Source organism: Phacochoerus africanus, chromosome 16 (genome assembly GCF_016906955.1).
Source record: "Phacochoerus africanus isolate WHEZ1 chromosome 16, ROS_Pafr_v1, whole genome shotgun sequence".
Lineage (NCBI taxonomy): Eukaryota > Metazoa > Chordata > Mammalia > Artiodactyla > Suidae > Phacochoerus > Phacochoerus africanus.
The window spans coordinates 7,703,442-7,730,249 of NC_062559.1; the positions used below are offsets into that span (position 1 = coordinate 7,703,442).

At 43.6% G+C, this 26,808-nt stretch overlaps 2 protein-coding genes across 2 annotated transcripts; both read left to right on the forward strand.

Moving 5' to 3' along the window:
* The first annotated feature begins 559 nt into the window (after positions 1-559).
* Positions 560-6,613, forward strand: LOC125117479 (trypsin). Its single transcript, XM_047763368.1, has 5 exons — positions 560-1,084; positions 3,385-3,544; positions 4,606-4,859; positions 5,668-5,804; positions 6,344-6,613. The coding sequence occupies exons 1-5, from the start codon at positions 1,045-1,047 to the stop codon at positions 6,491-6,493; spliced, it is 741 nt and encodes a 246-aa protein (XP_047619324.1). The 5' UTR covers positions 560-1,044; the 3' UTR covers positions 6,494-6,613.
* Positions 6,614-15,227: 8,614 nt separating this feature from the next.
* LOC125117481 (probable inactive serine protease 58) lies at positions 15,228-21,520 on the forward strand. The gene is made up of 5 exons (XM_047763369.1): positions 15,228-15,267; positions 16,089-16,245; positions 17,828-18,078; positions 20,877-21,013; positions 21,371-21,520. Exons 1-5 carry the CDS (start codon positions 15,228-15,230, stop codon positions 21,518-21,520), a joined length of 735 nt encoding a protein of 244 aa, XP_047619325.1.
* Positions 21,521-26,808: the final 5,288 nt, after the last annotated feature.

The following is a 26,808-nucleotide window of genomic DNA, read 5'->3' on the forward strand; positions in this document are numbered from 1 at the left end:
AAGAACAATTATATGCCAACAAATTTGACAACCTAGAAGAAATGGACAACTTTCTAGAGACATACAGCCCTCCAAAACTGAATCAAGAAGAAATAGATCAACTCAACAGACCAATCACTAGAAATTAAACTGAATATGCCATTAAAAAAACACTCCCTACAAACAAAAGTCCAGGACCATGGCTTCACAGGTGAGTTCTACCAAACATACAAAGAAGAATTTATACCCATCCTTCTTAAACTTTTATAAAAGGTTGAAGAAGAAGAAATACTCCAGGAGTTCCCGTCGTGGCACAGTGGTTAACGAATCCGACTAGGAACCATGAGGTTGCGGGTTCGGTCCCTGCCCTTGCTCAGTGGGTTAAGGATCCGGCGTTGCCGTGAGCTGTGGTGTAGGTTGCAGACGCAGCTCGGATCCCACGTTGCTGTGGCTCTGGCGTAGGCCGGTAGCTACAGCTCCGATTCAACCCCTAGCCTGGGAACCTCCATATGCCGCGGGAGCGGCCCAAGAAATAGCAATAACAACAACAAAGACAAAACTCCCAAGGATATTCTATGAAGCCACCATCACCCTAATACCAAAACCAGACAAAGATACTACCAAAAAACTAATGATATAATTGTTAAAGAGACAATGTTAATTATATACCAAAGGTGTAACTTTCAAAACAGTACTCAGAGTACAAGTTCACATTTGGGACAACCGAATGCCTAAACTTTCTGTCTGGGAATAAGGACACTTGTGGCCTGCCCGTGACCTTCTTCCATCTTATTTTCTATTCTGAGGAACACAGCCCACCAGGTGGGTTTATTTCTTCCATTCCCATAACCTTCTGGAAAAGTGGAGCAAGGCAGATGTTTAAATTGGATGCTGAATTATCTTCAGTTTGGCACAAAACTGAATTCTAAATTTGGATTTGTGAGTTCCAGGGAAATCACACTTCTGGCACCCGTGGCCTTGGGTGTCTATGATAAACCTGGCTGTTAAATAGCTGTGGATGGAACCCCTTCAACCCAGTCTCCAGCCCAGAGCCACTGAGGAACCATGAACACCTTTGTCTTGCTTGCGCTCCTGGGAGCTGCTGGTGAGTCTTAATCCCTAAGTGATCAGGAGGTTTTAGGGATGCATTTTCTACACTGGAATGTGACAGTGAAGGTTGAATATAATCTTGGCACTAAAGTGGCTTAAGATGTAGAAACAGCAGTGTATAGGACATGTGTCTGTAGGTATCTAAATCGTTGCTATGGGAGAAGCATATGGTGAACAGGGCAATCACCTTATGGAAAGAATTAAGAGGCAGAATTTGTCTTGACCTTCAGGTATGATCAACAAAGAAAAAGGAAGAGAGGGTCAATACTAAGGAAATGCTGTTTCGATCTTTCTAAGAACCTGAAGTTAGGAGTTCCCGTTGTGGCACAGAGGAAATGAATTCGACTAGGATCCATGAGGATGCAGGTTTGATACCTGGCCTCGCTCAGTGGGTTAAGGATCCAGCGTTGCCGTGAGCTGTGGTGTAGGTCACAGACTCCGCTCAGATCTGGCGTTGCTGTGACTGTTGTTCCGATTTGACCCCCAGCCTGGGAACTTCTATATGCCACAGGTGTGGCCCTAAAAAGCAAAAAGAAACAAAAAGCTGAAGTTAGCAGTTGGGACTAATGACGAATCCTGTGCTCCTTGAAGAGGCTGTGAGACTCAGAGCCTGAGTCTCCTCTGTACTAAAGGGCATCTTTACAGGGTTGGTAAGTGGCAAAAACACACTATTTATCACGAATAAAAGCTATGGGCTGGGTTTTACCACCTTTGCAAATGAAATCTCTCTGGTGTAAGATAACATGTCATGCTAGAAACATCATGAAAAAGAGAAATGACTATTTCTATTTTATAATGATAATTATACAACTTATACTTACTATACTATTTCTCCAAATTTGGTAGTTGTAAATTCCACAACCCTATGTTCATACCTGGAAATGCCTTTCCCCAAATCACTTAATGATACCTGAACAAAAGGGCCAATATAATAATATCTCAGATTTTTGGAGTCCTTAGAAAACCAGTAGTCCTAAATTCACAATGTTGAGAAAATTTAAAATGTTGGAAAGACAACTGGGATGACGGGAAGATTGGAGAGAGAAATGTATAAGTATCTTTTTTTTTTTCTTTTTGTCTTTTTAGGGCCACACCGTGGCATATAGAGGTTCCCAGGCTAGGGGTCGAATCAGAGCTATAGCTGCCAGCCTACACCACAGCCACAGCAATGCTGGATCCATAACCCACTGAGCAAGGCCAGGGATTGAACCCGCAACCTCATGGTTCCTAGTCAAATTGTTTCTGCTGTGCCACAACAGGAACTTTGAAACTTATAATTTTCTATGAGAGTATTTAGTGAATATTTTACCCAAGAACCAAGAAGAGACTGGGGAAACAGAAGTACAAAACTCCTGGAGTCCCCTTATGGTGGGTTAAGGATCTGGCGTTGCCGTGAGCTGTGGTGTGGGTTGGCTGTGGCTTGGTGTAGGCTGGCAGCTATAGCTCCAATTAGACTCCTAGCCTGGGAATCTCCATATGCTGCAGGTGTGGCCCTAAGAAGCAAAAAAACAGAAGTACAAAACTCCTAGTTTTTTTTGACCAACCAGAACATTCTCAGGTGGCATCTAAAAGCTCCCTTTCTGTTACCTCATATGATATTTATCCTACACGGAATTCTACAAATAAACATACAGGTGTTTAATTTATTGAACACTTAAATGTTTGCTAGGGTTGTCTATAAAGAGTCTTTTTATGTCCTCAGGCAGTGGCCTTCAAAGTGTTTATTATGAAAGGAGTCTCTGATATGTGTGTAAGGTACATATGTAAAAAAAAAAATCAGTATATTTATAAATTTAAAGCATAAACTTAGATACTAGTTTAAATAGAATATGAGTTAGAGGTATAGAACAATAAGATTTTAAAAATAATTATGTTAAAATCACCATTTCTTGATTATGTATGACAAGAAAACATGACCTATTTTCTTTCCTGGTTAATTGAAAATCCTTGCTGTTGTGTAGAACTCCCTCAATAGGGAGTTCCCATCATGGCTCAGCAGAAATGAATCTGACCAGTATCCATGAGGACACAGGTTCTATCCCTGGCCTCGCTCAATGGGTTAAGGATCCGGCATTGCCATGAGCTGTGGTGTAGGTCGAAGATGTAGCTCGGATCCTGCTTGGATCTGGCATTGCTGTGGCTGTGGTGCAGGCCAGCAGCTGTAGATCCAATTCAACCCCTAGCCTGGGAACCTCCATATGCTACAGGTTCGGCCTTAAAATGACCAAAAAACAAAAACAACTAACTTACAGAATAGATCTGTTCTACTGATAGTTCCCAACTTTTCTCTGGCAGTTGCTTTCCCCACGGATGATGACGACAAGATCGTCGGGGGTTACACCTGCGCAGCAAATTCCGTTCCCTACCAGGTGTCCCTGAATTCTGGCTCCCACTTCTGTGGTGGGTCCCTCATCAACAGCCAGTGGGTGGTGTCTGCTGCTCACTGCTACAAGTCGTAAGTAACCAAAACTCACAGGTTCTCTGAAGTCACCCCTCCCTTTCCCTGCCAAAGCCTAGGCAGGGTGAACTCCAGAGTTATGCTTGAGGATTGAGCATGCAGCTCCCAAGACCTCATTATTCCCCCCAGGCATTCTAGGCTGTGAGGGACTTTCACCCCCAGATATCTGATGTCCTCCCAAATGACGTCACAAAAGACAAGGGATGAAAAAGAGTGATTGAATGTACTTTCAACTACTTTAAGAGCACTAATCCTTATAAATCAACCACAAAAACAATGGCCCATGGAAGTACCAAAACACAGGATATTTTGGAGTTCCTGTCGTGGCTCGGTGGTTAATGAATCCAACTAGGAACCATGAGGTTGTGGGTTTGATCCTTGGCCTTGCTCAGTGGGTTAAGGATCTGGCGTTGCCCTGAGCTGTGGTATAGGTTGCAGATGTGGCTCGGATCCTGCACTGCTGTGGCTCCGGCATGGGCCGGCAGCTACAGCTCTAATTAGACCCCTAGCCTGGGAACTTCCATATGCCGTGGGAGCGGCCCTAGAAAAGGCAAAAAAAAAAAAAAACAAAAACAAAAACAAACAAAAAAAACCCCACAGGATATTTCCAGTAAGACATAAAAATAAGTACAACTCATTCTGCTCCCTTAATACTCTGTCAGATCTGAGTCCTGTCATATCTCCCTACAATAACGGGTAATCCCAACCAGATGCATGGCCTCCAGTTCCCTTTGCACCTCCCACTGTTTGATTGGCATCATTTGGTCCCTATCCCTATGCTAACTAACCTAACAAGATGTGGGGTTGTGATTCTGTCCTTGGAGTGACACCTACCTACAGCATCCTCTAACCTGCACCACACGTGGTAGGACCACCTGAAGTGCACAACGGCGTGTGTGTGTGTGTGTGTGTGTGTGTGTGCGTGCGCGCGCATGCGTGCGCGCCCGCGCACACACTCCTTAAAGGGGTGGTGCCTGTGCTTATGGTCATGACTGTGCTGCACTGGAAGGGGAAATAGCTAAAGTTGGAGACTCAGAACTTCCAATCCTTGAATCCAGCCGAATCCAGGTACGTCTGGGAGAACACAACATCAACGTCCTTGAGGGCAATGAGCAATTCATCAATGCGGCCAAGATCATCACCCACCCCAATTTCAATGGAAATACCTTAGATAACGACATCATGCTGATTAAACTGAGCTCAGCTGCCACTCTCAACAGTCGAGTGGCAACTGTCTCTCTGCCAAGATCTTGTGCATCTGCTGGTACCGAGTGTCTCATCTCTGGCTGGGGCAACACCAAAAGCAGTGGCTGTAAGTTTCACCTGGGATAGAAGCACCAAGTCTGAGAAACCTAGGGGTGAAACATGTTCAGGGTCAGTTAGTCCTAACTGTCACTCTAGGTAAGTGGGGCTCTATGGAGTCTTAGACTATACTAACTGAAATGCAGAAGGTTTCTCTGCTTGACAACACGACAAAAATGTGCAACTATGGGCAGTTGCCATAGTGGCTCAGCAGAAACAAATCCAACTAGGAACCATGAGGTTGTGGGTTTGATCCCTGGCCTCACTCAGTGGGTTAAGGATCCAACGTTGCCGTGAGCTGTGGTGTAGGTCACAGACAGGGCTCGGATCCTGCATTGCTGTTGCTGTGGTGTAGACTGGCAGCTGTAGCTTGGATTTGACCCCTAGCCTGGGAACCTCCATGTGCTACAGGCGCAGCCCTAAAAAGTGCATGTACACACACACAAAGATGGAACTGTGATCAAGTTGCCAGGGATGCAACTGAAGTGTGATCATTGCAATTTGAAGAGAATCAAAAAACAATGGGTAAACAGAACAGAGGCTAGGGGTTTGGGACTTCGTGAGGTATAGCCCTGCTTGAGAAATCAAGTCTGTGGATTTGAGATCTGTACTCACTAATGCTAGTGTCAGAGAGAAGAATTTGTTGATGAACACTGTCTGGAAGGCCCTCCAGATAAAAGTTGTTTCTCCAACATAGGAGTTACTGGCAATCTGAGAGAAGGAATGAGAATGCTGGGAAGAAGGGGAGAGCTATTGAGAAAGAAATGCCCAGGATCCTAATAGCAGTCCTCTTCCATTTTTACTCTTGCACCCAACAGCCAGCTACCCTTCGCTCCTGCAATGCCTGAAGGCTCCCATCCTAAGTGACAGTTCTTGCAGGAGTTCCTACCCAGGCCAAATCACCGGAAACATGATCTGTGTGGGCTTCCTGGCGGGTGGAAAGGATTCTTGCCAGGTTTGTACCTTTGCACTCTTTCTCTCTCCACCTTAGCTCACATATCTCCACCCCATTTCCCATTTCCTACAACACGAAAAATTGAAAAGATGTCTCTGGGACTGATTAGGAGGGCGGGGGGGGGGTAGATTTGGGATAAATGGTAAATTTTCTTTTCCCTGTAGTAATGGGTAGGGTTAAAAAGATAGAAGACTCTGCAAATAAGTCCATCTGGATGCCCTTCTAAGGAGGGGTGTAGTAGAAGGAAACCTTAAATGGAGCAGGGTTAGCTGGGCAACACCGCACTATCTAGTTCTCCCCTCTTCTTGGCCCGGTGGACCTGCACCTAAGGAAAGAGGGGAGCTGTAAAGAAGGAAGAGAAAGAATAGGGAACTAGTACAGAGACTGAGGGTTGCATTTCCAGGGAAAGAGAAGGGGTTCATGGAGGATCAGCCCCCTTGGAAGGTGGTCCCAGGATAAAGGATAAAAGGAACATCTTGGAGATTTTCTCCCATCTGGGCACAGCTGACAGTTCTAACCGGCTCTTCCTTCTTGCTCAGGGTGACTCTGGGGGCCCCGTGGTCTGCAATGGGCAGCTCCAGGGTGTTGTCTCTTGGGGCTATGGCTGCGCCCAGAAAAACAAGCCTGGGGTCTACACCAAGGTATGCAACTATGTGAACTGGATTCAGCAGACCATCGCTGCCAACTAAAGAATTTCATTTCTCCATGACTCTTCCCTTTAGTCATCTTCACCTTCCTCCCATCCTGCGAACAGCATCTAAATAAAAACATTTTGACCTGTACCAGCATCTAAATAAAAACATTTTGAGGAGTTCCCGTCGTGGCGCAATGGTTAACGAATCCGACTAGGAACCATGAGGTTGCGGGTTCGGTCCCGGCCCTTGCTCAGTGGGTTAATGATCCGGCGTTGCCGTGACCTGTGGTGTAGGTTGCAGACGCGGCTCGGATCCCGCGTTGCCGTGGCTCTGGTGTAGGCTGGTGGCTACAGCTCCGATTCGACCCCTAGCCTGGGAACCTCCATATGCCGTGGGAGCGGCCCAAGAAATAGCAACAACAAAAAAGACAAAAAAAAAAACAAAAACAAAAACATTTTGAGCTGTACCCAAGAACTGGCCTTACTTGGTTGATGTAATTTCTCTTCAATCTGGCTGCTGAGAAGGGTAGACATAGAGTTGAACCCTTAGATGAAAATGGCATTTGAAAGGTTATTTAGTCATTCATTCAAACTGATACAAATATATCACTGGTCACCTCCTATATGCCAGACTTTGGGGATGTTGAGGCTATAAAGATGAATAAGGTTAGGGGTTACTGTTACCATCACATTTTTATACAGATAATGATACTAAAATAAAGAAAGTCAAAATCAGCTGCTCAGCGTCATTCAACTAGTTCACAGGGAAGCTGAGGTGAAGCCCCACTGGTCTGTATTCCCAGTGTTTTGCTACTGCTATGACCCCATGCTCTTCCTTCGTCTCTCATCTACTTGAAGCTCTGGAGGCTATACCAGAGATCGTCTAGATGGGGAACATTGTAAAAATCACAGATTTCCTATTGAACTTCCTTCAGAAACCAAATATAGAATTACTATATGATCCAGCAACCCCACTGCTGGGCGTATATCTGGAGAAAACCATAATTTGAAAAGATACATGCACCCTGATGTTCTTTGCAGCACTATTTGCAGTAGCTAACACATGGAAGCAACCTAAATGTCCATCTGTGGAGGAATGGATGACAATGTACACAATACAATGGAATATTACTCAGCCATAAAAAAGAAGGGAATAATGCCATTTGCAGTAACATGAATAGACCTAGAGAGTATCATACTAAGTGAAGTAAGTCATAAAGAGAAGGACAAATATCATATATCACTTATGTGGAATGTAATAAAAATGATACGAAAGGACTTATTTATAAAACGGAAACGAGTCACACATTTTGAAATCAAACTTACAGTTAACAGAGGAAACCATGGGGGCAGGAGGGACAAATTAGGGAATGAGAATAACATATACACACCACTGTATAACATAGATAATTAGTAAGGGCCTACTGCACAGCCCAGGGAAATCTATTCAGTAGTTTATAATAACCAATATGGGGGAAAAGAATGGTTACATGTATATGTTTATAAATGATTTACTTTAAAACATCGTAAGCCAACTATACTCCAGGAAAATTAAAACATTGTCTGTATCCCCAGTGTTTTGCTAATGCTATGAGCTCATGCTCTCCTTTCATGTCTCATCTACCTGAAACTCTGTAAGCCTAGACCAGAGAAAGCCTAAATGGACAAAGTTTTAAAAATCACAGAGCTGGGCGTTCCTGTCGCGGCGCAGCGGAAATGAATCCAACTAGGAACCATGAGGTTGCGGGTTTGATCCCTGGCCTTGCTCAGTGGGTTAAGGATGCAGCATTTCTGTGAGCTGTGGTGTAGGTCGCAGATGTGGCTTGGATCTGGTGTTGCTGTGGCTGTGGTGTAGGCCACCCCCTGTAGCTCTGATTCGACCCCTAGCCTGGGAACTTCTATATGCCTCGGGTGCAGCCCTAAAAAAAGACAAAAGATTAAAAAAAAAAACCCACAGAGCTTCTATATTCCAAGTTTTCACTTACCTCTATCCTTTCTTCTCCAAGTTCTTACTTGTTTCCATCTGGAATTTTATTGCTATAGCAAGCATTATTTCTGTGGGGAATTTGTGCCTATCTCCCATCACCTGCCCCCCATCCCAGCCCAAAGTATGACTATTTTGAACTACATGCAAAAACGGGTACAGATGCAGATAGGTTTGCAGAAAATTGATCTAGCACCCTGAGGTTATAAAAACTTCGGCTATGGTGTTATTCTCTGTTCTCTTTAGAGCACAGAAAGCACAGACCACACTGCTCTAGTTCTTTTTTTTTTTTTTTTTTTTTTTTTTTTTTTTTTTTTTAGGGCCACGCTCACAGCATAAGAAGGTTCCCAGGCTAGGGGTTGAATCGGAGCTATAGCCACTGGCCTACACCACAGCCACAGCCACACTAGATCCAAGCTCTGTCTGCAACCTACACCACAGCTCATGGCAACCCCAGATCCTTAACCCACTGAGCAAGGCCAGGAATTGAACCTGCATCCTCATGGATGCTAGTCAGAGTCATTTCCACTGAGCCATGATGGGAACTCCTAAAATAATTTCTCATATAATCCATTTTTTAAATGTTACCTTAGATCTATCTTACCTAACCTTCTCAGGCTTCTCTACAGAAACAAATGAGTTTAAAGATATCCCTGATCCTGCTGAAATGTTTTCTACCCCCAGCCATCACCAGCACCAATACACACGTACTCACCCAACAACTTAGGTAGAGGGAAGATTCAGAGACCAGACAAAATAAGTGAGATACATGAACGATGAGAGTTCAGGGCAGGCTCAAAGTCAAGTAGGAAAAGGGCCAGAAAATCATTTTTCTTGATGTTCTCCAACAGCCCCTTTTCAGCATGTCTTGCCATTTTCTATCTCTCATTCCATTTAAAATTTAACCCTTCACAATTTGTGAATGTATATTAAAACGTGGAGTTCCCGTCGTGGCGCAGTGGTTAACGAATCCGACTAGGAACCATGAGGTTGCGGGTTCGGTCCCTGCCCTTGCTCAGTGGGTTAAGGATCCGGCGTTGCCATGAGCTGTGGTGTAGGTTGCAGACGCGGCTCCGATCCCGCGTTGCTGTGGCTCTGGCGTAGGCCAGTAGCTACAGCTCCGATTCAACCCCTAGCCTGGGAACCTCCATATGCCGCGGGAGCGGCCCAAGAAATAGCAACAACAACAACAACAACAACAAAAGACAAAAAAAAAAAAAGGTGAAATCCATATGTGCCTTGGCCCAGCGACTTAATTTCTAGAACACTATCCTATTAAAATGTGCATATGAAAACAAACAAAAAAAATGCATAAATGTGAGTGCATCATTTAGGAGTCACTCAGTTGCAAGGAACAGAACGGCCAACTCATACACTTGAGTGTATTTTACAATGCACTAGTGAAAACAATTTTTTAATGCACTAGTGGAAGCTTGGAAAGAGTGAGGACGTCAAGGAGGGTTTGATTCGGCAAAATTCAAAAATGCCATCAAAGACTCAATTCACTTCTGTCTTTGTCCTTTGCATCACTGTCAGCTTTATCCTAAGGATAAAGCCTTGTGATCAAGATACTTGTCCTTGCCTGTATCTGGGGAGAAAGAAAGTTTTTAACCCAGAAGCTCCTGTCAAACATCATACTGCGTCTCCTTAACTGAATTTGGTCACTCGCACATCCCCGAGCCAACAATGGAAGGGGATTACGCTTTTGAACTTATAGTTAAGTTTCACAGCATATCACCAGAGCAAGGAGTAGACTTTTCATTTTGCAATAAATATAGCCTACTTGGTATATGTTTGGTTAACAGAGTAATTATAAGATTAGTTATCAAGAGAAGGAGGAGATAAGCAAGGAGATCTGGCTGTAGAGGACTGGGAATTACATCTAGTCATGTATGATGGAGCATGATGGAGGATAATGTGAGAAAAAGAATGCATATATAGGAGTTCCTGTTGTGGCACAGCGGAAACGAATCTGACTAGGAACCATGAGGTTGCGGGTTCAATCTCTGGCCTCGCTCAGTGGGTTAAGGATCCCGCGTTGCCGTGAGCTGTGGTGAGCTGTGTAGGTCACAGACATGATTCGGATCCTGCATTGCTGTGGCTGTGGCGTAGGCTGGCGGCTACAGCTCCGATTCAACCCCTAGTCTGGGAACCTCCGTATGCTGCAGGAGCAGCCCTAAAAAGACCAAAAAAAAAAAAAAGAATGCATATATATGTGTGTGACTGGTCACTTTGCTGTACAGTAGAAAAATGACAGAACGCTGTAAACCAGCTATAATGGAAAAAATAACAATCATTTAAAAGAATTAAAAAAATCAAAAAAAAAAAAAAAGACAGAAGGAGGAGTGGATGTTAAAGAGACAGCAGAACTTTCACCAATCAAGGATGCTTGCTGGTGTATTGTCTACACAACACTGATAATTCAGAAATAACTCAAATATTCCTTAATAGAGAGTTGACTGAACACACCTGCTATGTCATACAGGGGAGACAATGTCACAGTGCTCTTCATTCATCCAAATGCTTATTCACTGAAGGCCTATTACAAGCCCGACAGTGTTTTATGCACTAAGGATACAGCAGGGAAGAAATACAGCAGGGAAGAAAACAGTTAAAACCTGCCTTCCTGGTGTATTCATACTGATTGGGTTAAAAGAAAACAAATAGAGACTGCAGAATATAAAGCTAATGAATGCAAATGCTGTAGGAAAAGCAAACTGGATCAAGGAATGGATGACTGGAAACTACGTGCTTCCAAATTATCATCAAAGAACAACATCGAAAGACCTATGAAAGCACACTGCAAATGAAAATAGAAACTCACTTAGTAGAGTCAGAAGAGACATTTCTCACCAAAATTTGCCTCCTACAAAGAAATACCTAATTCATGATTCAATAAAATCCAAGGAGACATGGCGCTTCAGAGCAGAAATAAAGTGTAAATCTGAGATTACGTAAAGTGTTTTTTTTTTCTTTTGCTTTCTATGTCTCATTACAGTAACAGATAAATTTAATTTACTTATTACTTTCTAAACTGTTAACTTGATGGCTATGTAAAATAAAGCAATATTTGCCCTTTGACATTTAGCTACATGTGTGAATATTATTTTCTTTTTCCTTTTTTTTTTCTTTTTTGGTCATTTGTCTTTTTAGGACCACAAATGCAGCATATGAAGTTTCCCAGGCTTGGGGTCTAATCTGAGCTGTAGCCACGGGCCTATGCCAGAGCCACAGCAACACCAGATCCGAGCCACGTCTGCGACCTACACCACAGCTCACAGCAATGCTGCATCCTTAATCCACTGAGCAAAGCCAGGGATCGAACCCACAACCTCATGGTTCCTAGTCAGTTTCGTTTCCGCTGCACCATGATGGGAACTCCTTTTTTGTGTGTGTGAATATTATTTTCATATTAGATATATAAACTGGATAAAAGTAACTTTACTTCAAATTGATACACTCCACAAGCTGTTGTTAGTTTTCCCATCAACAAGCAAAGACTGTAAAGAAGGTATGCTCGAGATGAATTTACCTGAGAAAATTGGCATAAGACAAATACAAGCCTCTTTTTCCTAGAAATCTTATTTAATTCATTATTTATTCACTCTTCTAATCCTTCATCTTTTATGGCAAGTAACTAGTATTATCAAATTTTAAAAGACTTAAAAAAATGAAGTACGATTACCTTAGTATGATTTTAATATTATTTTTTAATTTTTATTTTTTTATTTTTATTGTTTACTTTTTTGTCTTTTTAGGACTGAACCTGAGGCATATGGAAATTCCCAAGCTAGGCATTGCATCAGAGCTGTAGCCACTGGCCTACACCACAGCCACAGCCGAGCCATGACGGGCACTCCTTAATGCTACTTTTAAAAGTCAAGCAAGGGAGTTCCCGTCGTGGCACAGTGGTTAACGAATGTTGCGGGTTCGATCCCTAGCCTTGCTCAGTGGGTTAAGGATCCAGCATTGCCATGAGCTGTGGGTAGGTTGCAGACACGGCTTGGATCCCTCATTGCTGTGGCTGTGGCAAAGGCCGGTGGCGACAGCTCCAATTAGACCTCTAGCCTGGGAACCTCCGTATGCCACAGGAAACGGCCCTAGAAAAGCCAAAAAGGGAGTTCCCATCGTGGCGCAGTGGTTAACAAATCCGACTAGGAACCATGAGGTTTCTGGTTCGGTCCCTGGCCTTGCTCAGTGGGTTAACCATCCGGCGTTGCCGTGAGCTGTGGTGTAGGTTGCAGATGTGGCTCGGATCCCGCGTTGCTGTGGCTCTGGCGTAGGCCGGTGGCTACAGCTCCGATTCAACCCGTAGCCTGGGAACCTCCATATGCCGCGGGAGCCACCCAAGCAATAGCAAATAGACAAAAAAAAAAAAAAAAAAAAAGTCAAGCAAGAATGTCGGTCTTGTTGAAAGTACACACATGCAGAAGTCTTCTTTGTTTACTCTTAAAAATATTCATTTATTGAGTAGCTCAGTCTAATCACTTTTTATTTACATCCCATCTAAGCTACGGAAACTTCCTAAACATACTCTTACTATATGATCCAGCCATCACACTCCTTGATATTTACTCAAGGAGTTGAAAATGTATCCCCACACAAAAACCTGCACAAGGATGTTCATAGGAGTTTTATTTATAACTGCCAAAACTTTGAAGCCATCAGGATATCCTTCCACAGACGTGTAGATAAATAAACTGTGGTATAGCCAAACAATGGAATGTTGTTCAGCACTAAAAAGAAATGAGCTATCAAATGATGAAAAGACATGGAAGGAACTTAAATAATTATTACCAAGTAGAAGAAGCCAACCTGAAAAGGCTACATCTTGTATGATTCCAACTGGATGACATTCTTGGAAAAGATAAAACTGTAAAGGCACTTTAGGCATAGAAAGTTTTATCAAACTATTTTTATTATAAGATATATAAGAATATTGTTCCCTGTGCTATACAGTAGGACCTTGTTATTTATATTAGTTTGTATCTGCTAATCCCAACCCCCATCACACTTTTAATAGTTAATCCTCACAACTACCCTATAAAGTAGGTACTAATATTCTCATTTTATAGATTTGAATACTGAGACTTAAAGAGGTTAAATATTTTTCTCAAGACAAGACATCTAGAAAACCCTGGAGCCAGGACTTGAACCATAGGAGCTTGACTTGTGAGTTTCTGCTCTTCACTGTTATTAATAAACATGGAACTGTTACAGTGATTTAAGGACTTAACAAGGAGATGTGGGAATAAAGACAAAAAGATCTTCCCAGATGCCTGGAAAATATGGGGGTCCTAAGATACAGTTATTTTATTTTGTGGGCATTTATGTAGCATTTACTATTTACCAGTGGAACTAACAGTTCTAAGCACTTTATAAACAGAAAATCTGAACAGACAAATCATTAGTAAAGAGACTGAGTCGGTCATCCAAAACCTCTCAACCCAGAAAACCCGAGGACAAGACAGTTTCACTGGTGAACTCTACCAAAGAATGAACACCAACCCTTCTTCTCAAACTCCTCCAAAAATTGAAGAATACTTCCAAACTCATTTTACAAGGCCAGCATTACCTTGATACCAAAGGCAGAGAGGGGCACTGCAAGAAAACTAGAGACCGATGCCCATGATTGTACCCACTATTTGTGATGTATCTCTGGGGGACAGTCAGATATAACCATGCAAGGTAATTTATGAAAATAAAAAAGGAGTGGGTGCATTGGGAAGAGTAATAAGTGTCAAAGATGAAAACAGGTAGGGAGATTTATTTCATTCAGATTATTGCAGCAAGAAGAACATCCCAGAAGTGAAGATCAGAGTGTCTCCCCAGGATGGTAGGAAGTCCTTTGTAGGAAGAAATAGCTAAGTTACAGGCAGGGAGATTAACAGTTGAGGTTTCTTTGCAATTGGGGGATTCTCAGTTAGCTGAGCAGGAAGCATTTATGTTTGGGTATAGCTAGTTTCAGAGGGAAAACATTCTAAGCTCAGCTAATCATGGATGAGAGTAAGAACAGAGAGCTGGAGGATCTGAATTTGGCCGTGTTAGTGGGTTCAGGCAAAAGGAGTCCTCCAGAGTCTTACGGGAGCCATAAGAAAGAGAGAATAGAGTCTCTTCTAACTCACGTAGGGAAGGGTCATGCTTTGTGGCAAGCTATGTCTCAGTATACACAATTCCCAGGAACTTTTCACCCACCACTGTTTTCTGGGAACCTGGGGCTCAGGTGAAGTTCAACACATCAGAGGAAATCTGGAGGCTCAGTTCCGAGTCCTGACTTTGCCTTGAACTTCCATGAGGACCACAGCATCCTCATCACTAACATGAGGAAGGGAGGGTGGTTCATTAAACTGATTGTACACCCCAATGTTTGCGGCATTTCTGAGAGTGGCAGGGGTGCTCTTGGGGAAAAGAAAGATGGCACGTGAGGGCATGGAGAGGGTTCACAGTCACAAAGGGAGGAGGAGACCCCGAAGAAAGACTATGTCATAGAGGGGAGAATGTCAGCGGGTACATCATGACTCCTGACATTTTTAGGATCAGAGAGGAGGCACCGGAGGCTGTACTAAAGGCTGCCCCTTCCTCGTTCACCCACATCAGAGAAAGCTCCCAGCTAGGCCTTAAATAACTGGGTTTTGATCAAGGCTAGTTTGAAGACTGCTGTAAAAGCCTTGCTTCTCCCCTACCTGCACCCCCTCCCAGTTAATATTTCTCTCCAGCTGTTCCTGCCAAGGACACCTGGACTAAAGACTGAGACAGCTGACAGCTTGATCTGACTTGTCTGCTCCTGGCAAGATCCCAGCCTGCCATGAAGTGCTGTCTTATCTTTGCACTCCTGAGTGTACCTGGTGGGTCTGGGGTCTTGCTGCTGTTTACGAGAGATGGAGGGGGGGCATGCGGGAGGGTCAGAAAGGGAAATAGCTAGCCACAGCTGAAGAGAGAGGAGGCAGTGGGCATTTCCTTCAATTAACTGTTGATGGAATCAAAAGGGAACACTTCTTGATGCCCAGCTCACCCCATGAGCACTCTAAGCCTCTTCATGGCCTGTGAGCATGTTTGGCTCTATCATTATAAGTGCTCTGTATTCTCCTGGGACTCTCTGAGTGTGTGATTTCCTAGATGGTCCCTTCTCCTGAACAGACACCAGAAAAGTCTACCTTCCCTTTCTCTGGCTAGATGGACTCTGGGCATTGAGTGCAGGAAAGGAAGGGGGCTGAGTCGGGGGCCCTGAGAGCCTCCTGACCCTACCCCAAGTTCTGTCATTCCTTTCACCACCCAATCAGGTAGTGCTTCATTTTTCACTTTCACTCCTGGCCAAAGTTAATTCAGAATAATGTTTTTAAAATAATAAACTATATATTTTTTTCATCTTTAGAATACACAGCACTGCCAATCAGATTTTCTGATCAGCCTCTGATAAGTCTTTGCGTTAGCCTTCCGGAAATTTACTTCTATATCAGTGTCGGAGTTTTACTTCTATATGGGTCAGTTTTCTTAAGGTGTAGAGCTTGGGTGACATTCATGATTCCCCTTTGATTTAAAAAAAATAGTGAAAATAATTGGAAGACCTTGACATTATCTTTGAAAACCCTAGGGTGGGGAACCCTACCCTAGTCAACTCTCAACCTCTCGCTCTGTCTTTCTACCTGTGACGGCATCGAATCGTTAGGAATCATCCTGGTTGAAAATTCTAATGCTGACAAGTTGAACTTAGCAGAAGATTTTACTCTTCCTTACATGGTCTATCTGCAGTCCTTCCCAGAGCCCTGCGTGGGGTGTCTCATTCATCCTGAGTGGGTACTGACCGCTGCTCACTGCCCCTTACCGTGAGTATCCCTTTGCCCTTGAGACCCAGGAGGGATCCAGTTAAACATAAGCAGGTCTAGTGCAGCACCCCCATAAATTCTAAAGCATCCTAGGCAATCAGAAGACCTACGAAGAGAGAGGGTTTTATTCCCCAGGGAGAAAATGAGACACATTGAGGCGGTGTAGGAGGAGATGAAGAGGAAGGTGTCGGAAAACTCGTGGAGGGTAAATAATATTCATTCATTCAACACATTTACTGAACATTTACTCTATTCCAGGGACTACCTAATGTACTAAAAAAGGGAACAAGTCGGAAAGTAGTTTTTCCCCACGTTGCGGCAGAGGCAGTAAGCCAAAACAAGCAACTAGGCACAGGAGTTCCCATGGTGGCGCAACGGAAATGAATTGGACTGGTATCCATGAGGTTGCGGTTCGAACCTTGGCCTCATTGCCATGAGCTGTGGTGTAGGTCGCAGATGTGGCTCAGATCCCAGGTTGCTGTGGCTGTGGTGTAGGCAGGTGGCTACAGATCCAAATCAACCCCTAGCCTGGGAACTTCCATACGCTGCTGGTGCGGCCCTAAAAAAAAAAGAAAAAAACACCAAAAAACAGAATGCACACAGACACACAAAACCTAACATAAAACAGTGACAAGGTGTAACATACAGGAATAAAATAAGATACCTACTTTAGTTAGGGTGATCACATCAGGCCTGTTGGAAGAGAGGAGGCCAACAGGAAGAGAAGGAAACCAAGTGAAATAAAAATAACGGAGTATTTGGCAAACTGAGAGACCAGTGCTGAGTGAGTGTGACAAGAAGGCGGTGGGGGGGGGGAGGTTCACAGGTTCTCAGCTCTCTGGTTGTTCATGACAGTTTCCTCAGACACAAATTTAAGGCTTTCTCTGTGTGTTCTGAGAAACACAAAGGCAATAAAGACTGTTCATCGCCTCCAAGAACTGGAGTTGGAAAACTGAATGTTCTCTTGGGCAGGCCTAACGCATGAAGCATTGTCAGTGGTGCTTGTGTCTGTCACATGACCGGACTCCTGGCAGTGGAAGTGGGTGGGTTTTAATTTGCCCAGGAAATATAACAAAGCTGGTAAATGGGAGACCTGGTAGACCATGAAGCATCTTATGTGTAGGCATGGTACAATGATACACAGTGTAGGCATGGTAAAATGATACAGGTCTGAGAAGAGTTGGGAAGGGCCAAGGGAATATCTGGAAAAAAAAAAAAGTACAATATACTTGCTCAAGAGTTGCTTGAAACAGTGCAATGCAAAGAGTTCTGAAAAAAATGGATCGTGGTGCCATCTCTATTATCTACTCATTCAGATGGTTCAGATCATCATCACAATGAGATTGTAATAAGTTCTCGGGGGCAGATACCCTATCAGACTTTATATACATCAACTCAATACCACAATCCTGTAAACTAGTGTTATCACTATTCTACAGACCAAGGCAGGCTACTTCAGGTCTCAGGTCTAAGAGAGAAAATGAACACGACTGAATGACTGGAGAGGGTCATCTCTGGTAGTTCTTGCACCTCTGACATTCTGTGACCTTGCTCCATTCCGTCTCCCTGTCCTCTTCCACAGCGTTAAAATCCGACTGGGAGTTTATCAACCCGACATCGAAAATAAGAGAGAGCAGATACGGAATTACTCACTGACTGTGCCCTACCCTGAATTCGACGTGCACTCTCTGAACAATGACCTGATGATGATAAAACTGTCTAAGGCTGCTGGACTCAATAGCCACGTGGGAACCATAGCCATAGCTTTGGAACCCTTATCCTTTAACGATTCCTGCTTTATCCCAACCTGGACCTGGAGTAAATATAAAAACCGTAAGTGTTCTGTTTTGTTTTTGCATGTTCTTCAGCCTGAAGTTTTGGAGCTGGGGGAACTGCGGGGGGATATACTTGAAAGAAGTAGCCACCATGAGAGGCTGCCCTTGACCCTGCAGGGATTACGGCCAGGGCCTTATATTCCCATTATGCTCTCTTTCCATATTATCAAAGGATGCTGAAACCACCACTCAGTATCTGAAATGAAGTGATTAAAGCTGAATTTATTGCTTATTATCATACAGAAGAGCAATGTTGAGCAGACATCGTCAGAGCAGAGCGCTGGGCTTATATGGGTTTGTGGCAAGTTTCCTCTTCAGGGTTGGGAGGACTTTCAGAGGCTTAAGAGAGCTGACATCATCTGTAGGGGCGTGGTAACCTGGGTGAGATTGTTTTTAATTGGTTGGTACTCAGCATGTTTATTGGAGGGGAGTCTGATTGGCTGACTTTAAAAAGTGAAATTTATTGATTGGCTAGTTAAAGCCTATTCACTGAGGCAAACTGTCATGGATATTCATCAAGTTTAAATCCTACTCTGGTGGCTAGGGAACAGTCCATATGTTCTATACAACTAAACAAAAGGGGAATTTAAAAAAATCAATCTGTTTTGTATAAAATAAAAATAAAAAGTGGGAACTTTTGTATTCTCAGTATTTGGCTACTTCATTTTTAATTTAGAAGCAATATTCCAGGGAACCTTCATGAACATATTTTCTGAAGAAATGCAAGCTTTATGGTTGTATCCTTGACTTTATAAGTCTTATTCAAGTAACTGTATCATATTTTACACAAGTAATTTTTTACACATCATTTGAAAACAAAAGAAAACTACATAAAAATTTTATCACATTGGCGCTGCATGTCAGAATTACTGAAAACCTATTCCATAAGCTCTCTGGTGCAAAGCTCCCAGTATTTATTAAGAATTCATTACTTCTTCAGTAAAAACAAAAACAAAACAAATGAATTTATTATTCCAGGTCACTGGGTTACTTTCACTATGTCTACCTCTTTTCATGATCATTCATAATTAATTCTATGTATTTCAACTCACTTTCCATCAAAACTTAAAACTGAGCACAACTCTTCTCTTTCCTTTCTGACCTGACACGTTCTGAACTAATCTAATCTAAGATGTTAGATTGGCTGTATCTCAGAAAAATATCCTACTGTATAAGCAACACTGGGCTTAGCTTGAGCAATTTCTGGTCAATTTTTTGTTTCCTTCCTCCTTTCTACTCTCTACCAGAGGTGAAAATTAGGAGTTCCCATCAAGGCTTTGCAGAAACAAATCTGACTGGCATCCATGAGGATGCAGGTTTGATCCCTGGCCTTTCTCACTGGGTTAAAGGATCCGGCATTGCTGTGGCTATGGTGTAGGCCAGAAGCTACAGCTCCGATTTGACTCCTAGCCTGGAACCTCCATATGCTGCAGGTGCAGCCCTAAAACAAAACAAAACAAAACAAAACAAAAAAACTATGTAATACCTTGGTTAGATTCCTTGCATCCTGAGTTAACAGTATAGTAACAATTGCTATGAGTGAGATGACCATTTTTACTTAGGGGAAATATGTATATTGATACACATATATGTACATACACTTAAAAATAACCCATTAATAAATAACCTCACTAAAATGTAGTTTTAGATACGTTAAAAAGAATTTTCTGGAGTTCCCATCGTGGCGCAGTGGTTAACGAATCCGACTAGGAACCACGAGGTTGCAGGTTCGATCCCTGCGCTTGCTCAGTGGGTTAACGATCCGGCGTTGCCGTGAGCTGTGGTGTAGGTTGCAGACGCGGCTCGGATCCCGCGTTGCTGTGGCTCTGGAGTAGGCTGGCAGCTACAGCTCGGATTCAACCCCTGGCCTGGGAACCTCCATATGCCGCGGGAGCGGCCCAAAGAAATAGCAAAAAGACAAAAAAAAAAAAAAAGAATTTTCTCCCTTTATGATTAAATGTAAAGGCGATGAAGCAGGTGCCAAAACAGAAGCTTCTTGGGGACAATGGTTTTGTCTGTCTCTTCTCATGATCATTCATAATTTCCTTGTGGGTTTTAAAAGCTTTCTAAAGTTATGCACAGTACAGATGCAAATGATTACGTTTAGAATGGACCCCACTGTATAGCACAGGGAAATATATCCAGTCTCTTGGGATAGAACATAATGGAAGGTAATATATGAGAAAGAATGTATATATAGGTATGGCTGGGTCACTTTGCTGTATAGCAGAAATTGACACAACATTGTAAATTGACACAGCTATACTTCAAAAAAATAAAGGAAAAAAGAATATACTAAGAAAAGTTATGCATAGTAGAAAGAAGTATAGATCTGATGATGGTTGATGTAAGATGCACTTTTTTTTTTTTGTCTTTTTAGGGCCGCACATGCGGCATATGGAGGTTCCCAGGTTAGGGGTCGAATCGGATCTGTAGCCACTGGCCTACACCACTGCCACAACAATGCCAGATCCGAGCCACACCTGTGACCTACACCACAGCTCAGGGCAACGCTGAATCCTTAACCCACTGAGTGAGGCCAGGGATCGAACCTGCGTCCTCACGGATGCTAGTCAGATTCATTTCTGCTGAGCCACAACAGGAACTCCTTATGTAAGGCACATTTCATACTCTGACTCCACTGCTGACACAGATACTGAACAAGGAACTCTAAGTAGGATGGAGTGTCTGATACCCGCCGTAAATATGATTCACCTAATTCGCAGAATAGAGGCTGATCACAAGAGTACGTGTGATAAGGAGAGGAACCCTGGACATCAACTCTCTTTCCCACAGTTACTGACCCTGACATCCTGACTTGGATAAACCAGTATAAGCTTCCCTTTGATGACTGCCAGAATATGCAAGACGAAAGAATGGCGATAAACATCATGTGTGTGGGACGGCCTCTAAAGACACTAGCTGAAAATAAGGTATCTTTCCTCTTCCCAGACCTGAGGAGGAGAGGTGTCCATGGAAATCAAATGGTACCCATCCCAAAGGCCTAGACTCTTCTCAGTCTCTGAATTTGTCACCCATCCCCTCCTTTTAGAGTGGGAGCGTTTCTGGGGAGAACCATTTGTCTTTTCCCCTTCTACTTGCACTCAGTTTGGGGCCAATTCAAACCAAGAGAGGTGAGACCTGGGTGTGAAGAGAGGTTGTTACCTCTCGAGAAAAATGATTCCAATTCGTTGGCACTTCTGCTACTACCATGGGCCAACTTTCTTGGGATCCATTCTTATTCCATGAGGACAAAGCAATACTGACCTACTGTTCCCTCTCTCTGCCAGGAAGTTTCAGCAGCTCCAGCCATCTGCGATGGGAGGGTGCATGGAATCTTGTCCTGGGCAAAAGGAAGTGTCACTCTAGGAAGTGAGGGGTTCTTCACAGAAGTTAATCCTTATGCAAGATGGATCATGAAAATCATTGAGACCTACTAAGGCTCCTCTGTCCCTCCACCGCCCAGTGTATTTCTTCATGATTTCGTCACTGGATCCACAACTCTTCATCTTTATTGTCTTGAACAGAATCCATTAAAAAAAAAAAAAGACACTAAAAATCTCTGCTGTAGGAGTTCCTGTTGTGATGCAGCCGAAACAAATCTGACTAGGAACCATGAGGCTGCAGGTTCGATCCCTGGCCTCACTCAGAGGGTTAAGGATCCAGAATTGCCATGAGCTATGGTGTAGGTCACAGATGCGGCTTGGATCCCGTGTTTCTGTGGCTGTGGCATAGCCCAGTGTCTATAGCTCCAATTTGACCCCTCACCTGGGAACCTCCAAATGCCACGGGCTCAACCCCAAAAAGCAAACAAACAAAAAAACAAGAAAGAAAACAACTTCTACTGTGAACCCTGATTTCTTTATTATATAAACTGTAAACATGATAGGAAATTAAGCAACAGCCCCACCATTTGCCCACTCAAAAGTTATTGGAATATTGGCTATTTGGTAGATACTGCCTGACTCAGGCTTTGCCATCAATTAGCCAATTAGAGTGCCTTGTGACAACTAATACAATGGAGATGAGCGATAAGCTCCATGAGAGAATAGAGGAAAATATTAGAGTGTCAGAATCGTGGGAGGTATTGCCCAAGAGGCAGAGAAATCAGGGGAGAATATTGTAAGGCAGAGTTAAGTAAAAATCAGAAAAGCATAAAAAATCCGGCGCGGAGTTCCTGTCCTGGCGCAGTGGTTAACGAATCCAACTAGGAACCATGAGGTTTTGGGTTCGATCCCTGCGCTTGCTCAGTGGGTTAACGATCCGGCGTTGCCGTGAGCTGTGGTGTAGGTTGCAGACGTGGCTCGGATCCTGCGTTGCTGTGGCTCTGGCGCAGGCCAGTGGCCACAGCTCCGATTCGACCCCTAGCCTGGGAACCTCCATATGCCTCGGGAGCGGCCCAAGAAATAGCAAAAAGACCAAAAAAAAAAAAAAAAAATCCGGCGGGTTCTGGAAAATATGTGTAAGTAAATAATGCTGGGGGGTAGAAAATAAATTGTTGGCAGAGGAGAGAGAATGTGATAAAAGTATTATTTATGGTAGATGAGTACATTTTAGACAGCGAAGGGTCTGAAACTGTTTGGTAAAAGAATTTAGATTTTTATCTTTTAGGCATCAGAGGGGGTGGCATTAAAGCCTCGAAGATAAGTAGAGCATCATTAAATTTCTGAACGGGAAATAAAAGGAAGCTGAGTCTATATCATTTAGACATACTGACTCTGAGTGGAAACAAGGGGAACAGTCAGAGCTAATGTGGAATTTGGAGGGGGGCGGTTCCTGCCTTTTTGTTTTTTTAGGGCCGCACCCATGGCATATGGAGGTTCCCAGGCTAGGGGTCAAATCGGAGCTACAGCTGCTGGCCTACACCACAGCCACAGCAACACAGGATCCAAGCCCCCTCTGCAACCCATACCACAGCCCCCGGCAACACCTGATCCTCCACCGAGTGAGGCCAGGGATCAAACCCGCAACTTCATGGTTCCTAGTCAGATGCATTTCTGCTGCACCACGACAGGAACTCCCAACACGGGAATTTTTGATTTGCACAGTGGGTAGATGGTGGTTCTAAATGGTGATATAAAAAGAATCAGTATTTTCCTGTGTAACAGATCAAGAGCATGGATGTTTCAGGAGAGATGGGACATATTATATTTGAGATCCTTGAAGGACCTGGTCTATTTGAGCAGACAGCTGGAGACATGCAACTCTCAGGTGATGTCTGGAGAATAATAAATGGGACTTCTGGGAGTTCACGTCATGGTGCAGCGGAAACGAATCCGACTAGGAACCATGAGGTGACAGGTTCGATCCCTGCCCTTGCTCAGTGGGTTAAGGATCCAGCGTTGCCATGAGCTGTTGTGTAGGCCGCAGACATGGCTCGGATCCCACATTGCTGTGGCTGTGGTGTAGGCTGGCAGCAACAGCTTCATTTAGACCCCTAGTCTGGGAACCTCTTGGGTGCGGTCCTAAAGAAAGGACAAAAGGCAAAAAATAAAAAAAAATTAAAAAAAATGAATAAATGGGACTTCTGTGTTTACCTAGGTGCAGACTTTGTAGAGGTCTGTGCTATTGGGAAGCGCCTTGATGGACGTTTAGTGCTTCTCTCACATTGCCATATACTGAGACATACAGCATCCCAAACCCATTGACTAGGAGACCTAAAAATTCAGAATTGAAAGCATGCCAGGTGACCCAACAGTAGGGGCTCAAAGTCATATATGAGAGGCTACGGGGTTACACGTAGGAGAGGGGCAGTGTGACACAGGGTGATCTGTTAAAAAGGGAAAGAGGAAGAGAGGCAGCCAGCGAGGTGAGCAGACAGAATCACGCCACAGGAGCAAAAGACTCTGCAAAGAATGAAGAGGACTGGAATTACACCCCAGGAAGGAGGTGGGCTGGTTCCTGGATATTGAAGTACTCTGGGTGTGGATGCTATTTCTCTCCTACCAAGGCAAAGCAAAGCACACAAAATAAAACAGTAACAACAAAAAGAGCTGGGTTATGACTAAGAGCACGGCCTAGCCTGGTACATACAGAAAAACCATACCTCAAATTTGGACACTAATCCCATTTAATTCAGCCAGGCTTCTTTGTGTACTCTTTGGCCCAGCCACACCTCTGCCTGTCTTCTCCAGTGGGCTTGTTCCTAGTTACTCTCTGCTTCTTGTCTCTAATTAACTGACCAGTGCTCCCTGCTCCCTTTACTGAATCGCATTTATGTTTGTCCCAGCATTTTTAAAAAATGCTCATGGGATCACTTCTTGTAACTCTAATTGAAATAGAATTGATGCACAGCATTGTGTTAGTTTCAGGTGCACAGCAAAGTGATTCTGTTAACTTTGTGTGACTCTTAAATTATGTCTTCAATCCTTACTGACCATCCTCTACTTTCCAAGTTAGTCATTTATATCATTCTCCATAATGGCCATTTCAAATATTTTCCTGAACATGATGGAGGATAATGAAAAAAAAAAAAAAAGGATGTATGTAAATGTTTAACTGGGTCACTTTGCTGTACAGAAGAAATCGACAGGACATTGTAAATCAACTATAATCAAAAAATTTAAAAACGTATTCCCCTTTCTTCCTCCACCTTCCAGGCTCACCTTCAGCAGATGACCTCTGGTGTGGGAGCAGAGAGACTGAAACCATCAGAAGATACCTCATTTCACTTACCACCCAAGCGGACAACACAATGAGTTATTCTCCTATTCATTTTTTCGCATCCTTCCTGGAAACGAAGCCTTATTATGGACAGCTTCTCTCTCCACTTGGGATGTGGATTTCTTTTCCTCTGACTTCCTCATGGACTTGCTTTATTAATTATCTCCATTTTTCTGTAGTTTTCAACTTCCCCTATCCTATCCCCTTCCCTTCTGGAAACTACTCATTTATTCTCTGCGCCTATGGGTCTGTTTTCATTTTCTTTATTTTGTTTTTTAGACTCCACATATAAGTGAGATCATGCTGTTTTTCTGACTTATTACTCCACTTAGCATGATACCCTCTAGATCTATCCATGTTGTCACAAATGGCAAGATTTCATTTTTTATGGCTAAGTAATACCCTGTAGTGTCACTTTCTTTCTATGTATACATATATGTGTGTGTGTGTATATATTTGCCAATGTAAATGATGTATTTGCCCTCTGATGGACAATTAGATTGCATCATCTTGCTATTATAATTTATGCTGCCATGAACACTGGAGTGCACATATCTTTTTTTTGTTTGTTTGTTTTGTTTTGTTTTGAGGGCTGCACTTGCAGCATATAGAGGTTTCCAGGCTAGGGGTCAAATCAGAGCTGCAGCTGCTGGCCTGCACCACAGGTCACAGCAATGTGGCATCCAAGACAAGTTTGCAATCTACATCACAGCTCATGGCAATGCCAAAACCCCAACCCACTGAGCGAGGCCAGGGATCCGACTCTCAATTTCATGCATACTAGTCGGATCCGTTTCCACTGCGCCACAACGGGAACTCCCAGAAACTGGTTCTTTGTGCTTTTATGCAGGGGAAAAGCGACAGGAGAAAACAGTGCGAGGCTGCTTCACAAGCCAGAAAAGGACCTCTCACCAGAAACTAAATGTGCTGGTACCTTGACCATGAATGTGAGCCACCAGAACTATGAGAAACTAAGTATTTTTTTTAAGCCATCCAGTCTACTATTTTATTATAGCAGCTTGAGCAGACTAATGCATTGGGTAAGCTCTGTTCAGATCTTGGGCCCACTTTTTTTTTTTTTTTTTGGTTGTTTTGCCATTTCTTGGGCCACTCCCGAGGCATATGGAGGTTCCCAGGCTAGGGGTCGAATCGGAGCTGTGGCCACTGGCCTGCGCCAGAGCCACAGCAACGCAGGATCCGAGCCACGTCTGCAACCTACACCACAGCTCACGGCAACGCCGGATCGTTAACCCACTGAGCAAGCGCAGGGATCGAACCCAAAACCTCATGGTTCCTAGTCGGATTCATTAACCACTGCGCCACGATGGGCACTCCCTTGGGCCCAGTTTTTAATTGGGTTGTTTTCTTGTTGAGTTTTAAGATTGCTTTATACCTTTTGGAAACAACGCATTTAACAGGTATATCTTTTGCAAATATTTTCTCTTGGCCATGGTATCCCTAGATTTTTAGCACTGTTTTGTAATTGCCTGTTTAGGTACCTATTCTTCTCCCTAGTCTATAAGCTCTTAGAAGTCAGAGTCAGTGTCTTCGCATTGGGTAGCCTCTTCAGTGAGCACAGAGTTTAGCACAAGTCAGGCACATAGTGTGAATCATTGGCTGGCTGACTGCAGAGATGGATGAGGTGTGACAGGAAACATATCTAAGGAGGAGTTTAGTGTCCAGCAGATGGGGCAAGATCAGCAGGAGAGGGCTGGGTTGTGGTCACTGGATATAAATGTCAGTGTCACACAAATGAGGGTTAGCATCACAAAGATGGGAGGGATCAGACGCCTGCGTGTAGTTCAAAGAGGGACATGGTTTCTGAGTTTTACAAGAGGGGACCAGAGGAAATGCTGTGAGCGTCAACATCTCTCAGCGTAGGTACTTCCTCCCCTGAAGGGGAAGAGTGCAATGCTGAATTCCAGGTCCATCCTCTCTTGTCACAAGGGCCAAGTCACATGATCTCTGTTTTTGTCCCTCTGACACCTGGCACCACCCCCTGCTCTGATGGACACCTTCTCTGGGACCAGATCTTGCTACGGAAAGAATTCAGATGACATTTTTT

Excerpts from the sequence above, each read along its gene's own strand:
- LOC125117479 (XM_047763368.1), top strand. The coding sequence starts at position 1,045 with ATGAACACCTTTGTCTTGCTTGCGCTCCTGGGAGCTGCTG. Across the intron at positions 1,085-3,384 it reads TGCGCTCCTGGGAGCTGCTG|TTGCTTTCCCCACGGATGAT; the intron begins GTGAGTCTTAAT and ends TTTCTCTGGCAG. Across the intron at positions 4,860-5,667 it reads CAACACCAAAAGCAGTGGCT|CCAGCTACCCTTCGCTCCTG; the intron begins GTAAGTTTCACC and ends TGCACCCAACAG.
- LOC125117481 (XM_047763369.1), top strand. The coding sequence starts at position 15,228 with ATGAAGTGCTGTCTTATCTTTGCACTCCTGAGTGTACCTG. Across the intron at positions 15,268-16,088 it reads TGCACTCCTGAGTGTACCTG|GAATCATCCTGGTTGAAAAT; the intron begins GTGGGTCTGGGG and ends TCGAATCGTTAG. Across the intron at positions 21,014-21,370 it reads AGACACTAGCTGAAAATAAG|GAAGTTTCAGCAGCTCCAGC; the intron begins GTATCTTTCCTC and ends TCTCTCTGCCAG.